The 17,905-nt window shown below is 36.5% G+C and overlaps 1 protein-coding gene and 1 pseudogene across 1 annotated transcript; both read right to left on the reverse strand.

Moving 5' to 3' along the window:
* Positions 1–3,365: 3,365 nt before the first annotated feature.
* Positions 3,366–9,281, reverse strand: LOC117278592 (tryptophan N-monooxygenase CYP79A68-like; annotated as a pseudogene).
* Positions 9,282–9,603: 322 nt separating this feature from the next.
* LOC104103741 (uncharacterized) lies at positions 9,604–11,049 on the reverse strand. Its single transcript, XM_009611673.1, has 3 exons — positions 10,899–11,049; positions 9,775–10,776; positions 9,604–9,719 (listed from the first exon to the last, which is right to left on the reverse strand). Exons 1-3 carry the CDS (start codon positions 11,047–11,049, stop codon positions 9,604–9,606), a joined length of 1,269 nt encoding a protein of 422 aa, XP_009609968.1.
* Between the last annotated feature and the right edge of the window lie 6,856 nt (positions 11,050–17,905).

Here is a 17,905-nt window from a genome sequence, read left to right on the forward strand (position 1 = left end):
GAATGAAATTGGTGCTGCCAGACATCATATCACAAAATCAAAGTGCTTTTGTGGCTGGGAGAACAATAGTACAGAACATCTTGATTTGTCAAGACTTGGGCAGATTATACAATAGGAAACAAACCACTAAGGGCTGCTTGATCAAGGTGGATTTGAAGAAGGCATATGATTCCATTGAATGGAAGTTTGTGGAGGAAATGTTGCATGCACTAAACTTCCCTGCGAACTTCATACGGTGGATTATGGCATGTATCACATCAACTAGCTACAACATAAACTTAAATTGTGGGTGTTATGGCAAAATAAAGGGGAAGAGAGGATTAAGACAGAGGGATCCAATCTCTCCTTTACTGTTTGTGATCTGTATGGAATATTTCACGCGAATCATGGAGCATGTGGCTAAGCAAGAAGAATTTTCTTTTCATACAATATTCAAAGGAATGAAGTTGACACACCTTTATTTTGCGGATGATATGATACTATTCAGTAAAGGATATTATCCATCAGTAATGTTCATGCTAAGGGTACTCAAATCATTCTCGAATTCATCTGGTATGACTGTTAATGCAAATAAATCAAACATCTTCTGTGCGAATATGAATGGTAGAGAGATAAAAGACATATGTGAGATGACAGGATATAAGAGAGGTAAACTTCCATTTAAATATCTTGGAGTGCCAATATTCTCAAAGAAATTAAGTGATGTAGATTGTGAAATATTGATAGACAAGATACTGGTAAAGATAAAAGGATGGGGATCCATGAACCTATCATATGCAGGGAGAACTCAATTGGTAAATACAGTGTTGTTGCACCTACACTCATATTGGGCATCCATCTTCTTACTACCAAAAAGAGTCATGAAGGAAATTGTAGCTATATGTAAGAACTACTTATAGGATGGGAAAAGTGTCACGAACAAATCCCCACTGGTAGCATGGGAGCTAATCTGCCGAACAAAAAGAGAGGGTGGATCAGGAATACAAGACTGTTTGGTATGGAATGAAGCAGCATTGGCAAAATATGTATGGAATATAGAGCAAAAATATTATTCATTATGGGTTAAATGGGTAAATCACATATACATAAAGGGCAAGGACTAGTGAAAATACAAACCACCACAAGATAGTACATGGTATTTGAAGAAAATATGTGATATCAAAACATCTTTTATTGCGGGGTTTGAACAAAAAGGGTGGAAGGGGCAAATGAAGGGGTACACAGTAAATGAAAGATACCAATGGAGAAGAGGAGCAGCACCTAAATACCATATGCACGATGGATTTGGAATAGATTAAATGTTCCAAAACATTATTTTATAGGTTGGTTGATCATGAGATAGAGATTTCTTACAAGAGACAGACTACATATGATGGAAATAAGCCAGGAGAGAACATGTCTACTCTGTGGAATGCAGGATGAAACAATTCATCATTTGTACTTTGAATGTCAATTCTCCAGAATGTGCATTGATGAACTATGCAAATGGTTGGGAATAAAGCTAAAGCAACTAGATATGTAGAACATTTGGAGGAAAATGGGTAGATGTATAAAAGGGAGAATATGTCGAGGATTCGTGACCTCAATCATCATAGCAGTAATGTATGGGATATGGCGAGCAAGGAATGAAGCAATATGGAATCAGAAAGTACCATTGCCAACAAAGATGTGGAAAAGCATAAAAGAGGATAGCAAATACAGACTACAACTCATAGAAGCCAAAAGGAAGAATAGAAAATAAATAGAGTGGATCAATAAATTGTACAGATAGAGAAATAGCAACGACCATGCAATAGTGTAGGATTAGCTTCTAATTGGGCAAACCTACCTAGTAGGGATGCTCAAGGAGAAGAGAATAAAAATATAGTTTTGACATTGAGCTAGATAGGATAGATTATAGATTATGGATTGGAAATATCGCTTGTAAGTAACTTTTGTCTGGTGGGGATCAATAAAAAATTTCTCACCTAAAAATGAAACAGCATTATTCGCATGAAATGAATTATTGTTTGGCACGATCGATCACGAAGAAGTTTCATTATATAAAAATACCAAGAGGAACGCAACTAACTAAGATATATACCATTGCAATTAAAAACTGAAAAACAAGAAACTACGTCATACTCCAGCCTTTGTCTCAAATTATGTATCACTTTTCGTTTCTCGAGATTCATACTATGTGAATAATAGGCTAGCATTCAGTCTAGCACTTCTGCAGGAGAAAAACACATGAATGGTACCCATGGAGTGACCTTTTTTGGAACTAATTTCCTCCATCATAAAATCTTCATATCTCATGCCAAAGCTTCTCCACTTAAATTCATCACCAACTATTGATGCATATTTCCTCAACACCATCTCTACATTCAACTTCCCCTTTGAGATATAATCACTATTATTCCATATCTTATGCCTTGCCAATACCTTAGCACATTCTTCCTCATCCTCTCGGAGACATTCGATAACATTGGAACGATATATAAAAGTTCCAAAATTTCTCATCTCTATCGCTATCATATTCAGTAGTTTCCTCTACTCCTTGAATTACACCCTCATTATACCATAATACGTATTCGACAACACCTACTAAGGAGTAGGGTAAGAACTTATTAGGTGCCCTAAAAATTTCGAAACGAAGATGAGGGATTCTATCGCATGGAACAACAAAAACAAACTTTTGTGCACATTGCAGCTTGGTCCCAGCCATGTTCATCTTAGTTGTTTTGAGTTGCTGGTTGTCTTTATATGTGGACACTTTCACGTAGCATCTCCCATTCTTTATATCGTTAAATACAACAGACTTTACTTCTATAATGAGCAGTCTATATTTTTCGTCAGCCATAAATAGTTTAGTAGTTGCTTAGTCGTTCAAAAGTCGACTACTGTAAGCCTAAATAAGGAAGAAAACTGGTGATTAGGTTTAATGTTGAGTGACTAAAGAACTGGGTGAATTGAACCCGAAACCCTAAACCCTGTTGTGACGAATGGGATGGATTACATTCTTCATATCCATATCTATATATATAAGTAGATGATTTTCCTTTTCCATCTTTGATTAGTGTTTAATTTCATTGTTTCTCAAGTTAAGTGGGATACGGAAATCAAGGAAAGTGTGTAAATCAGGTCATGCCTTTAAGGGGAAAATTGGGATGCTAACCGTAAATAGTTTCCAAAATACAGAAAGATTTCATATTTTTAACTAGACTAAAAAGGAAAGTGTGTCATATAAATTGGGACAGATGGAGTAATAAAATTCAACCAGCGAGCCACTAGAACAAAAGAAAAAAGAACAACTCATGTAGAGCTGACACACTTGAAGAAATTGGATTACCCCTACACAACAACCCGATAAGATTTACAAATTTTTGTGTTAAGGATACATTGCCTTAGCTAATCTTGGTTTTGCTTGAGCAAGAAGTGGCAATGTACAAAAGAGATCACTCTTCGACGACTCAATTAAGTCATTGCATCACGAATTTGGTGGTAAACTCCAAGTAAACCCGTGAAGAAGCCTATCAAGTAACATGGTAGTAATGGTAGAACCAATTTTCACACCAGGGCACCCTCGTCGTCCAATACTAAATGATAACAATCGTAACTCTGCATCATTGAGAACTACTTCACCATTTTTCTTCCTTTAGATGGCGCTCTGGCTTAAACTTCATCGCCTCCTCCCAAACTCTAGGATTTTGGCCAAATCCAAAACGACTTAATAGCACTACACTCCCTTTGGGGATGAAGTATTTTTCACTAATAATAGTATCAGAAACAGAGACATGAGGAACGTTAAAAGGCGATATGGGATGGAGTCGAAAGGCCTCTTTTATGAAAGCTTTGACATAATTTAGCTGTGGCAAGTCGGATTCTTGAACAAATCTATTGTTCCTAATGACAATATTGAGTTCTTCTATGGCCCTTTCCATTAACTTTGGTTGGTTCAACATTTCTGCAAGTGTCCATTCAACTGCATTTGAGAGATTATCCACCGTTGCCAACATGAGTTCCTGTATATTAATGGTTTGCAACCAATCATGCATATCAGCATCATCCACTGGCGTAGCTACATATATTGAAGGATGGTCAACTGAACACCCTTCGTCCAAAAAATATATTGTGTATATAGAAACTTATTATTACATATATAGGTCAAAAATTATTTTTTATATGTATATATTAAACCTTGAACACACTTTGCGGAATTCCTAGCTCCGCCACTGGCATCATCTGACAAGGTGAACATTAGAAGGGAATAGGAATGTATATTAATTGTTTGTAACCATCTACTTTCTAACCGTTTCAGCATTTTAACTTAAACGAGGGGTCACACAATTCAATAATGTTGTTCACATGGTTTAAGGGATTGAAAGTATACTTACAAGGACTTGGGCTTTAATCTCTTTAACATTCAGCAATTGATTCCCATTGGCATCTTTGAGCATGATAAGAACATCGAGGATGTCTTCTTCTATAGCTTTGTTGCCATCTTTCCAAATCTGAATCCTCTGATCAACTTCAGTATCAATGTGTTTTGTTGCTGTATGTGGCAAAGGCTTTCTTGATAATTGCCTTGTGACCATCCAAATCAAACACACTTAACCATGGTAAGTAATCTGAGATACCAAAAGAATGGAGGTATTCAAGAAGTGTGAAGAGTGCATCAACTTGCTCCTCAGCTTCTTTTCCATATAATCTCTTGCTGAAAATCATATTCCTAATAACATTCCCACAATAATATCTTGTCACTTTCCTCAAGTTAATTACCTGTTGGTTGCTATATTCATTGTAAATAGGTGGTCAGCTTCTTCATCCCTTTTATGACGAAGCCATTATATTGAAGAGATGTATGTGAGAGGACATGAGAAGCAAGAATTCTTCTCATTTTCATCCATTGATCACCTATGGGGAGAAAAACTGAAGTCAAGTAGCCATTGCTAACAAGGTTCACGGACATGCAAATAGGCCTCGATCGATGAGAAAACGGAGTCTTGCTTCTTTAAGAACTCACAAGCAAGCTCAGGAGAAGTGACGGGAATAACATGAACATTACCAAGACGAATGCAACCGATTTCAGTGTCCATTTCCTCCATAAGATTGTGTATCCATTGAAATGCTGGCTTGCTATTTAGGAGCATTTGAGGAAGGCTGCCAATTATAGGCCGTGGTTTTTTTACTGGAAGTAATGGCTTATTGCTTTTCTTGTTTCTTACAGTACTCCATTTGCTTATAGATGCAAAAGGAGGCTACACAAAGTACAACAACGTAACAAGGTTTGGCATTTTAGAGTATCTAATCATTTTCCTTGTGATTGCTGAATTGAGCTTAGGTTCACAAGTATGTATAGCATGTTATCCACTATTTATACCTCTGTATGAGCTTCAGAGTATATTACTCTTCATACAAAAATGCTGTGTGTGTGTGTGTGTGTGTTTATATTTTCTTTGAGTTCACATTCTTAGCCTATATTAAAGATATCATGTTGATCTGATGTACATGATAACAAGTCTCCTCACTATAATGTTTGTTTGAAAAGGGTTTAAGTTATGCATGGTGATAGCGTAAAGAATTCCCACTAGCACAGGTACAGAGTGATTCTGCCCTCCAAAGCTTAGGCAAACGAGAAGAAACCAACTTAGAGTTCTGCCTCTTAGATTTGAACCGTGGTTTCCAAGGTTTGCACCCGTCATTTTATTAACCACTAGACCACATAGGCCACACCCTTGGCAGTGTGTTGTGGCGATAAACTTCATATGATAGTATACAAATATTATATGTCGTCAGTGCATACAAAACTTAAAGTTGCAAAATAAATCCCCTTCAATTTTCAAACTTCCAGTAATTAAGCTTTATTTTCCTGTATAGAAGTTGCTTCAATTTTTTCTCCTCTTCCTTTTTTAATTCTAACTAACATCCCTGTGTCCCAGTCAGGGCTGTTGAGAGTAAATACTACAATTTGAGATACATAAATAGAAAAGTTAACCCTGGGAAAGTTTGACTTATGTTATTTAACTGCTCTAACAACAATGATGACTATGTAATCAAGCACCTCATCTAATGACTTCAAAAGTTCCAAAACTGTGTTTGTTAAGTCTTCTACACTTAGTCAATTTATTCTTATATTCAAGTTCTGGAAGACCGTAACAACCCTTCTAGGTTTATTTGTTTATCTTTCATTTCTTTGCGTAGAATAAATTAAAATTAACTTGAGGATGGAAGTCCTTTTCATTTTCCAACTTCAATAAACACAAACAAATTGACAAATTCTTTTTATGCTGAGGAAATTTTTCATGCAACTGTAAGACAAATATCAAAACAAAGAAGAAGATAAAACTACAAATAAATTAAGTTACAATGCATAACAGCATCTCTTCTTCAAACAACTTCCAAAGGCAGTTTTTAATACTAAAGTTGCAGAGTCATTTTATATCAAGCCTTTAGCAAACTTTATATACAGAAATAATCATGGAAAACATACAAAAAGAAATACAAAGATAAAAAAAACAATTAAGGCATGGAAACAAAGATGAAGTACTGGCAAGTGAATTTCTGCATAGAAGCAAATATGATTTACTAAGAGGCAATTACAAGCTGATTGCAATAACTTATGGCGAAAAGAGTTATCTTTGTTCACGTGGGAATGAGCTTGTGTGAGAATGTCGGAACATGATTATGAACTACAAAACTATTGATTGCCTCAAATGAGATTTATGATGTTTTTATGTATTATGATCATCACGTCAAAATATATTTTATATTGATCGGCAATGAATAATAACCTTATTAAAGACATATTTGACTTTTAGTGGCGACTAAAAGTTGCTATAAAACGTAAACAACTATGCGACCAAAAAAAAATTAAAACCAATAGATTTTAGGTAGATCGTCAATGAATAATCCCTATAATAGCGACCTATTCGACTTTTAGTGGCGAGTATAATTGCTATGAAAATGTCAATACTTACACGAGTAAATTCGCCTTAAAGTTAAGGCTTTTGTAGACAAGGGAGTTGCAAAGAAAAGTTAGAAGTGTTTTGTGGTGATTGTGCTCGCCACTAAAAGTCATCACAGGTATCCCTAGTTCTAGTGGCGTGCTAACCGGCTTATGGTGGCAACCTTTTCCCGTTTCAGTGGCGACTATAGATGCCACAGAGTGTCTTTACACTTTCAGTCGCAACTTTGTTGGCCGCAATAGCCTTAACTTTATGACGACTTTAGTTGCCACAAATACTAACTAAATACAGTACTATTCTTTTTTAGACAAATTGCCTCATCTCATTTTAGTTCAAATCATATCTTATTTGCTTTAAACTTCAAATGAACCGACGTACTCAGACTTTCATTTTTTGAGCATGCATGTCATTTCGTGAGGAACTTTGGTGCATTGCTAGTTGATTTGAAGCATTGGGTGTGGGTTATAGAATTGAAGAATTTTTTAGACGTTTGCTTTCAAGTGAGTGTTAATCTTCTCTTCAAACTAAATTATTAAGTTAATACTAGTCATGCTAAAAATTGGGTGTAATTGCCGGTGTTAATGGATGTTTATAAATGAGTGAAAAATAATGGGTAAAGGTTGGGTGAGTCGATATTCGGTAAACTTCCAATTGCATCGTTAGTCGATATTAGATATAAATTCCAATTGCATTGTTATGGATTGGCCTAAGTCCAAAGACAAATTATAATCGTCGAATTGATCTAAGTTAAGAGGTTAATGGAGCAGTTGGGCAATGTATTGTGTAGATTAAGTATAATTGGACGTCATTGGACACGTGCATTCTTTTTTTTTTTTTTAATTAAACCATTCACCCAGGTTTTCAACCGGTGACGGATTTGGCTTGACCCCTACCTTATTTATTTGATAGCAAAATATTACAAAGAGGGGACATAAACCAAAACCTCCCATATAAAAGAAATCCAAGAAACAAAATACAGATATTAGCATTAGAGGAGCTACTGAAGGGCCTGATATTAGCAACACTGTAGCTCCTCATTAATTGTCTATGATGGTTCAAAGAACCAACCAGCTGAAGGTTGGGACTTGTATGTTGTCCAGTTATTATTCTGTATTGCTGTAATAAACAATTAAACTTTCTGAAAAAACAAAATAGAAAATTAGTAATACTTGTTTAACGAAATAGATTCTGGAAAACAAATAAAATAACAGTATAGGAATAAATCGAGCCCACTGAATACACAGTGTGTCCTTAAGGAAATTATTCCCCTCAAGTACCCGAGGTGCTGGAATATATCCTCCCAAGATAGAACGATTTAACTCACCAGTGTATTGGTACCAAAACTCTGATGAACTGCGAACCACTCAATGGTCGTAAAACACACTGGAAAATATTGTGCAGAAAAAGAAGAAGAAGAAGCTCAGAAAATTTCGTAAGGAAAGATTCTGGGATTCAAACTCTATTTATAGAGTTGCTGGCATTGTTTCTGAAAAGGTTTGCAACCTTTCAGAAACAGCCATGGCTGTTGGAAAAGGGGTGTTTGAAATATTACGGGAAAAATATATTTAAAATAATACGGAAGAAACAGCCATGGCTGTTGGAAAAGGGGTGTTTGAAACATTGCGGGAAAAATATATTTAAAATAATACGGAAAAGAAAACGGGTCTGACCGAACCGGGTCGCGGGTTATTCCGGATTGAATGTCCAATCCGAAGCCGAAACCGAGCGACGACGACGGCGCGAGGCTTGCCTTTTTCTTAACTCTTTAAGAGCTAGAAGAAAAGCAATTATATATATACCCATTAAAAGCCTTTTCTTTCTCCGATATGGGACAATGTCCCTTTCCCAAGGGAAACTCAAATATTTTATTTTCCCTCCATTTCTCATTCACCTTTTTTAAGCAACACAAGCTTAAAATCCCAATGCATTCTTAGTGGTACTCTAACCTCGTTAGGAAGATCTTGCTGTTTAGGAAAGTCACCTTCTCAGTAATAGTAGTAGCATATTTGGATAATGAGTCTACGACCTTATTTCCTTCCCTGTAACAGTGCTTAACAGTGATCCCATGCAGTCTTGTATCTGGTCAATATCATTCTGCAATTTCCATGGAGCTTTATACTTCCCTAATATCATATTGAAAACCAACATCGAATCCAATTCCAATATGAAATTAAAACAATTTTGGCCACAACACCAAAGAGTCCCCTGAAGTGCAGCTTGAACCTCAGAGTAGTTGTTAGTTGAGAATTGGATTGGGGAGGCAAAAGCCATGACCAGCTGTCCATTTCTTTTCCTAACAATACCACCAGCTCCTGCTTTGTTAATACTTTCCATGTAGCTTCCATCTGTATTCAATTTCCAAGTGTTACCTTCTGGACTGTTTCATGTAACCATGATACTTGTAAGTTTTGGTCTATAGGATTCCACCACTTGGCAAACTTTACTCCACGACCATTCCCAATCCATCTTACTGTATTTTTTGCCCATGGATATTTTGACTTGGAAAAGAACTTGTTGGTAGATCCTAAATGCTGATAGTGACTTGTTTCCGTACTTTTTTTCCATATCTCCCAACAAACAATGATAGGAGTAATTTGGAGTAAGTATTTGTGGACTGGATTTTTGGGTTGTTTGTTCCACCAGTAATATAATATACTTATGATGGTATTTGTGCTTGATTGTAATCCCAGTGGTGATCCAACTGTTCTCCAGATCCTTTTAGCAAATTCACTTGACGCAAAGACATGATTCCTGGTCTCCTCTTCTGGTATCCTGCAACAACAACAAGTGAAAATCGTATTAATACCAAATTTATGAATTATATTACCCAAAGATAATCTGTTCTTCAAGATTCTCCATGTGTTGAAGGAGATTTTGAAAGATAGATCTTTATCCCATATTTTGGCTAGCCATGGTGTATGATCTCTTTTCTTTCTCAAGAGATGATAGACAGAGGAGCATGTGAAGGTTCCTTGTGCATTAAGGGTCCATATTGCTTGGTCGTTGATGTTTTGCTTTCCAATGTGGACCTGAGAGACTTCCTGAATAACCCTGGGATGGACTATTTGTTGTAGAAGATCCCTATTCCAAATCTGGTTCTGAAAGTATTCCATGGTCTTGTTGTTGCCAGGTTTGTATGATAGGTTGGCTTGTTGCTTGATCGGTCCAAATAAGGTCCATTTGTCCCACCAGAACAAACGATTTCCTTTGTTAATCTTCCTATGGATGTTTGTCTCAATCTTTTCCCTAGTCTCCAGAAGGTTTCTCCAAGTGCTAGAGTCATTTGAGTTTATAACTTTAGACGGTGGATTGGACCTAGGATAATATTTAGCATTTATGAACTTAGTCCACCATCTTTTTGCCACAAAAGAGTAGCATATATCTTGTAATTTCTTGAAACCAAGATCTCCTTCCTCCCAAGGAAAGCTCATATTGTCCCAAGAGCTCCAGTGATATCTTTTCTTCCCCTCTTTCAAACCCCAGAAATAATTCGACAAATACATTTCTATCTGTCTAATAATGGTCTTTGGTGGGACCATTGCAGCGAGAGAATACAGGGTTTGTGACTGTAGCACATGTTTGATGATGATAGCTCTTCCTCCAAAAGAAAGAAGCTTTCCTTGCCAAGCACCAGCTTTGTTAAGGACTTTTGTTGCTAAGTCAGAGAAGTGGCACACTTTTTTCCTTCCTGTGTATATTGGACAACCCAGATAGGTGAATGGGAATTTAGCCTGGTTGAAGCCAGTCCATCTCTTGATCCTTCTGTTAGTTCTTTTGTCTATGAAGTTCTGAGTGAGGAAAAAACTTTTGTCTTTGTTAATCTCCTGTCCTGTGCATCTTGATAATCATTCAACACTCTTATTAGTAATTTTATGGATTTACTGTCACCAGAAGAAAAGAGAATTAGGTCATCTACATAGCTTAAGTGGTTAATTTTAGGGCCCTTATTACCCATGGAAAAACCAATGAATTGGTTATTTCCATTGAGTTTGTTAAGAGCTCTAGAAAGAACTTCAGCTGCTAAAATAAAAAGTGATTGGAATAGAGGATCTCTCTGTTTTAGTCCTCTCACTATGGCGATTGTTTCCGGAAACAGGGCCATGCATATTGTTTGTTGCATCTGGGATAAATTATAGTAAGCCCAAGTCCACAGTGATATGACCATCCTTAGTGGCGACTGTTTCCGGTTTCAGTGGCGACTTCCGTCGCCACAGAAGGTATTTACACTTTCAGTCACAACTTTCTTGGCAGCAATAGCCTTAACTTTACGGCGACTTTAGTTGCCACAAATACTATTCTTTTTGAGACAAATTGCCTCATCTCATTTTAGTCCAAGTCATGTCTTGTTTGCTTTACACTTCCATTATATGATAAATCAAATTCAACGGATGTTTGTCTTTTGAGTTCCTTAAAAATATTATTCATGCGCATCCATTTAATATAAGATGTTGGTTTAATGTTTCTTTGCTCCTGTGTTAAAAGTTTTTTGTTTCGCCACTAAAGTCAACACAGGTAAGGCCTCTAGTGGCGTCAAACAGACTATTAATAGCGACCTTTCCGATTTCAGTGGCGACTGTAGTCGCCACAGAAAGTGATTTTACACTTTCAACCCTTAACTTTATGGCGACTTTAGTTCCCACTAATACTATTCTTTTTAGATCAAGTCATTTGTTGTTTACTTTAGACTTCCATTATATAAAAAAGGAAAAAATATTAAATATACCCCTCTACTTTGATATATTATTCATATTTAATCCTCTGTTATAATATCGGGTCAAATATACCCTCACCGTTAGCAAAATTTTCAAATTTGCACTCTAACCTAACGGAAAGCCCCAAATCCCTTGTAGTTACTGCAATTCTTCTCACAAATCAGTCATCTCCTTCGTGTGATCCACCAGATAAGAAAAAAGGTCTATATTATAGAAATGGGAGTGTGGAGTTACAGCAAAATTATTCCCCTTGTCTTTGGTTATGCTCAAACCATAAAGGAAAAAGGGCCAAATATACCCATCTACTTTCATATATTGTTTACATTTAACCTCTGTTATACTATCGGGCCAAATATACTCCTACCATTATACTATCGGGCCAAATTTACCCCTACAATCAGCAAACTTTTAAAAATAACCCTTGATCTTGTCACGACCCAATTTTTCCCTCCGTTTGGTATCGTGATGGCACCTAGTCTTAGGGACTAGGTAAGCCTAACATTAATTGAAACAACATTATTTAATTAACATCTACAAAATAAATAGAAATCTCTTATAATTCTCAAAACCAGTAGTACAAGTCATAAGCTCTACAGAGTATTTGCTAGAAAACTTCTAAATACAACTGTCCAGAAATAAGAAATAACAGTGCAAAACAAAAACTTGAAGGTGACTCCAAAACCTACGAATGCAGCGGCAGGTTTACCTTGAGTCTCCGCAGCGACAGTCCACACAGCTAGCTAACGAACAAACACTTGGGTCTGCACAAAAACAAAAATTGTGCAGAAGAGTAGCATGAGCACACCACAGCAGTGCCCAATAAGTATCAAGACTAACCTCGGTGAAGTAGTGACGAGGACTGGTCAAGACACCCACTGATCTAATAAACTGAACAAGCATAAGTATAGGGATGACAGAACATGACATCTATCTAAGGACCCCGCGATTTGGCTACATAGCAACTGCAATAAGGAAGGAAAAAAAAACATAATACAGTAAAGGCAAGTAGTAACTCAGCAGCTGCAATAGTTTTCACATCAGGTCTCAGCCAACAACCCCAATAAATTAGTCAAATCCTTCAAGTGTAAACTTTTACCCGTAAGTTTTTAAATTGAGGTCTTTAGAATATAATCCTTTCCAATAAGAAATTATTTTTGAAATATACTTCCTTCAAATAAATATCTTTCAAACATAGTTCTTTCAAGATAAAACCTTTTAAATATAAACTTTTTAAATAATTAGCCTTCAAACATAGTTCTTTCAAGATAAATACTTTTCAAGTATACCCCTTTCAAATAAATATCTTTAAACATAGTTCCTTCAAGATAAATACTTTTCAAATATAAATTTTTCAAGTAATATTCCTTCGAGTATAAGTCACCCTGTGACACCTAAGTATAGAAGATTAGCAGCTCCGAACATAGATATAACCACAGGAAAAATCTACTGGGATACCGTCCCGTAGTCCCGAATTAATTATGCAGCACTGGGGGAGAAGGGGGGATCTCCCGAAATACGTTCGTAGTCTCAAAATAAATATGCAATACTGGGGGATCTCCCGAAATACGTCTGTAGTCCCAAAGTAAATATGCAGTGCTGGGGGATCTCCCGCTGTAGTCCCAAAGTAAATATGCAAGACAGGGGGATCTCCCGGAATACGTCCGTAGTCCCAATTTAAATATGCAGTGATGGGGGATCTCCCGGAATATGTCCATAGTCCCAAAATAAATATGCAGTGCTGGGGGATCTTCCGGAATACGTCCGTAGTCCTAATTTAAATATGCAGTGTTGGGGGATCTCCCGGAATACGTCTGTAGTCCCAATTTAAATATGCAGCGCAAACAAAAGAGATAACAACTATAACACGACAGAAACCTCGTACATCACCACAACGAGTACAGAAGCAATAAAGACAGAAATGCAAAGTACGACGAGTAAATCAACTCAAGAATTTAAATCACAAGAACGGTAGAACTTATTCACAAGGAATAACCACAGTAAAGAATGCTAGGCACAAGGAGAACAACTTAACAAGAGAAAATAAAACAAAAATGTAGCAACGATTGCATAATATTCAAGTCAACAATAAGAAGCCAACACGAGTCAAATAGTTCCAAATAATGGCAAGTCAACTAAGATATAGGTTATCTCAACTCCTTTTGAGATTGAGCAATTACGAGAAATATTCAACAATTCAAGTAAGGATAAGCAGCGGAAGATAATCATAACTCCAATTAAGACTAAACAATTATAGGATGAGAAAATAATGATTTCAATTAAAGATAAGCAGTTATAAAAAATATAGCACGACGATAGAAGAGGTAAAATCTTTGGTTAAGTCGAATAAGGGTCAAATAGACAGTAAGAGTGAATCCTAAAGCAATTATCTCTAATCAAAGCATGTAGAGGTGAAACTAGCAAATAGGAATTCAAACGTATCAAAAACAACATCATACACGGTGAATATAAGGACATAAGAACCCTAAAAGGCCAACTTTTCACAAATAAGTCTGAGCACGCACTCGTCACATCGCGTACACAGACTACAATCAATATAGATGACTCAAATCCTAAGGGGTAGTTCCCCCACACAAGGATAGGCAAGATACTTACCTCGAGTCAAGCTCAATCAATCCGTAAGAATGCCTTTTCCACGAATATCCGGCTCTGAATGGCCCAAATCTAGTCAAAAGCAATTACATATCATAATTACAACAATAATAGACTCATCTAATTAACGAAATCAACATTTTAACGAAAATTTCGAAATTAACTCAAAGTCGCCCGTGGGGCCCACTTCTCGGAATCGGGTCGAAGTCATAAAATACGAAAGCTCATTCACTCACGAGTCTAACCATATCAAATTTACTAAAATTCGACACTAAAATCTCGATCAAAACCCCGAAATTCGGCCTAAGAACTTTTCTCAATTTTTCACCCCAAATCCGAATTTAAACGATGAATTCGAGTATAGATTAGTGGAATATAACCATAAGGGACTTAAAAATTATTACCCAAAAACTTCCTCCGAAAATCTCTCCAAATTCCGCCTTCTACCGAGCTCTCAATCAAATTTGTGAAGTGATCTTCAAACCCTCGAATCTGCCCCTTTTCTGCCCAGTTATTCCGCATCTGCGGATCTTGTGTCGCACCTGCGACGCCGCACCTGTAAAATTTCCTTCGCAGGTGCAGAAATGACTTAAGAGGGCTGGGTCCGCTTCTGCAGAAAAAGGGCCGCACCTGCGAGTGCGCACTTGCGGACTATTGTCCGCTTCTGCGATCTCCTTCGCGCCTGCGTGTCCTTTAGCGCATCTGCGGGCATCGCAGATGCGGCATTTTCCTTCGCACCTGCGACCCCTGACCACACATCCCAGATCCGCTTCTGCGCTTGCCTCTCCGCACGTGCGATCACGCACCTGCGGTCTCTCCACCGCAGGTGCGAAAATGACAAATGCCCGAAGACTTCAGCAGCAACACAAATCCAACTTTTGAATCCATTAAGCACTCGAAACTTACCCGAGCCCCCCGGGACCTCAACCAAACATACCAACCAATCCTAAAACACCATACGAACTTAGTAGAGCCCTCAATTCACATCAACTAAAGCTAAAATCACGAATCACCTTTCAATTCAAACTTAAAGAACTTGAAACTTCAAATTCCTACAACCGATACCGAAACCTATCAAACCACGTCCGAATGACCTAACATTTTGCACATAGGTCATAAATGACACTACGAACCTATAGCCACTTTTGAAAATCCATTCCGAGCTCGATATCAAAATTTTCACTATCGGCCGAAATCGCCGAAAATCTAACTTTCGCCAATTCAAGCCTAAATCTACTACAGACCTTCAAAACATATTCCGGACGCGCTAATAAGCTCAAAATCACTCAAAGGAGCTAACGGAGTTGACGGAATTTCATTCCGGATCCGTCTTCACACAGTTCTGACTACGGTCCAAATTCTAAGACTTAAGCTCTCATTTAGGGACTAAGTGTCCCAAATCACTTCGAATCACCCGATAATTGAATTCAACCACGCACGCAAGTCAAGGCACATAATACGAAGCTGTTCAGGGCCTTATGCCGTCGGACGGGATTTAAATTCTCAAAAGGACCGGCTGGGTCGTTACAGATCTGTTAAGTAATCCAAAATCTCCCAAATTCTTTTTATTTAAATCACTTGTTATTGTTCTTGCTCTATTATTTTTAAAAAATAATATTGATGTGATGTTAAAGTTACTAGACTATATAAATTATTCATAATTATTTTTTAATTATCAATGCATCCATTTCTCTTCTTGTAATAAATAAAATTGGTTTAGAATTTTATTTATTTTTCAATCATATACACACCGCAGAATTTAGTGGGTCTATTTATTGTGTATTATATGCGGCTGATCATCATGTATGTACATGTATATTCAAATATATTTTGTCATTTCCTGGTTAGTATAGAGTTCGATCGACTAACTTAAGAGTGCACAATGTGTAGGCATTTAATTAAAGCAAAGTTGAATTAGATAATGTAAAGTCTCCGTGGAACTTTAACTTCAATCACTAATACTTGCAAAGTCTCCATACATTTGATGTAACGAATTCATTAAAATTGGGATGTTGTAAATACTTTTAGAATTTAGAAAAGCTACCTAATTTAGATTTTTTAATTTACTATACTTTGTTTATTCGATTGTATTATTTAATATTTTTTTCTCTAATTCATAAAGCAGGTAAATGCCAATTATTTAAAAAATAGTGGACCAAGAAGAACAACAAGTGATTTAAATAAAAGGAATTTGGGAGATTTTGAATTACTTAATAGATCAAGGGGTATTTTTAAAAGTTTGCTGATTATAGGGGTAAATTTGGCCCGATAGTATCACGGTAGAGGTAAATTTAGCTAGATAGTATAACAGAGGTTAAATTGAGACAATATATGAAAGTAGAGGGGTATATTTGGTCCTTTTTCCAACCATAAATGAAACGCGGAATTCACAGTTTATGGGTATGTCTCCAACGGAATGAGGATGAGTGAAATACCGTAGATAATTTTGAAGAGATTTATTTGATTCTTCAGGTGGTCGAAATGCATTCGCTTATGAAGTTGTTACTAATATTTACTATTTTTTTATGGACTACAGGTATAACAAGGCTGTAGGTATCCATGTAAATGCATTCCCTTTCAGATTTGGATTTAGCATGTCATTTGATGCAAATTTTGCTTGCGCAAGCACTTTTGCATGAAATTTATGACATATGATTCTTTAGTATTCTTTGAGAAGTCCTAAATTAAACGATCTGTTAAAATTTATGTCCAGCTTCAGAACATCCTTTCAAAGGAATATTTACTACTGTTCTTATGCCTGGAAGTGGCGAGTTTGTTAAGTCTTCCTGCTCTAAATAATCAAGTGGAATAAGAAACTAACTTGTCGAGGATATTTTCTTATCTGGTAGAGCACACGCAGGGATAAGTAATTTGTGAGAAAAAAATTGTAGGAAATAGAAGGAATTTGGGATTTGGGGACTTTCCGTTAGATTAGAGGGCAAATTTGAAAACTTTGATAACGGTGAGGGTAGATTTGACCTGATAGTATAACGGAGGGTATATGTGAACAATATATCAAAGTAGAGGGGTATATTTGGCCCTTTTCCCTATAAAAAATCAAATTCAATGAATGTTTGTCTTTGAGTTCCTTAAAAATATTATTCATGCGCATCCATTTAATATAAGATGTTGGTTTAATGTTTCTTTGCTCCTAGCTATGTAGATTATATTGCCCTTTCTGAATCTGCAAATGATTCATTGATTTGAGAACTAAACTAACGCAGGCTTTCATTTTGTGAGCATGTATGTCATTTCGTGAGAAACTTTGGTGCATTGCTCGTTGATTTGAAGCATTGGGCGAGTATAGTTGCCACAAAATGTCAGGTAAGTCATCAATTAATAATGACTTTACTAGCGACCTATTCAACTTTTAGTGGGGAATATAGTTGACGTAAAATGTCTATTGTAGCTAATAGAGTTGCAACAAAGGATAAAAGGCTTTTGTGAAGTCGACATATTAAGACAAATATCCCTCCCCTAACTTGAAATACCTTTTACTACATTATTCAACTTACCTGTAATTACACTTTAAGTGATTTGTGTAAAAACTGTTTCACACTGGGAGTGTATCGAAATTAAACTCTTCCCTAATATATAAGTTAGTAACGATTCACAAATGAAAAAGTTAAGAACAGC

This window comes from Nicotiana tomentosiformis, chromosome 4 (genome assembly GCF_000390325.3).
Source record: "Nicotiana tomentosiformis chromosome 4, ASM39032v3, whole genome shotgun sequence".
Lineage (NCBI taxonomy): Eukaryota > Viridiplantae > Streptophyta > Magnoliopsida > Solanales > Solanaceae > Nicotiana > Nicotiana tomentosiformis.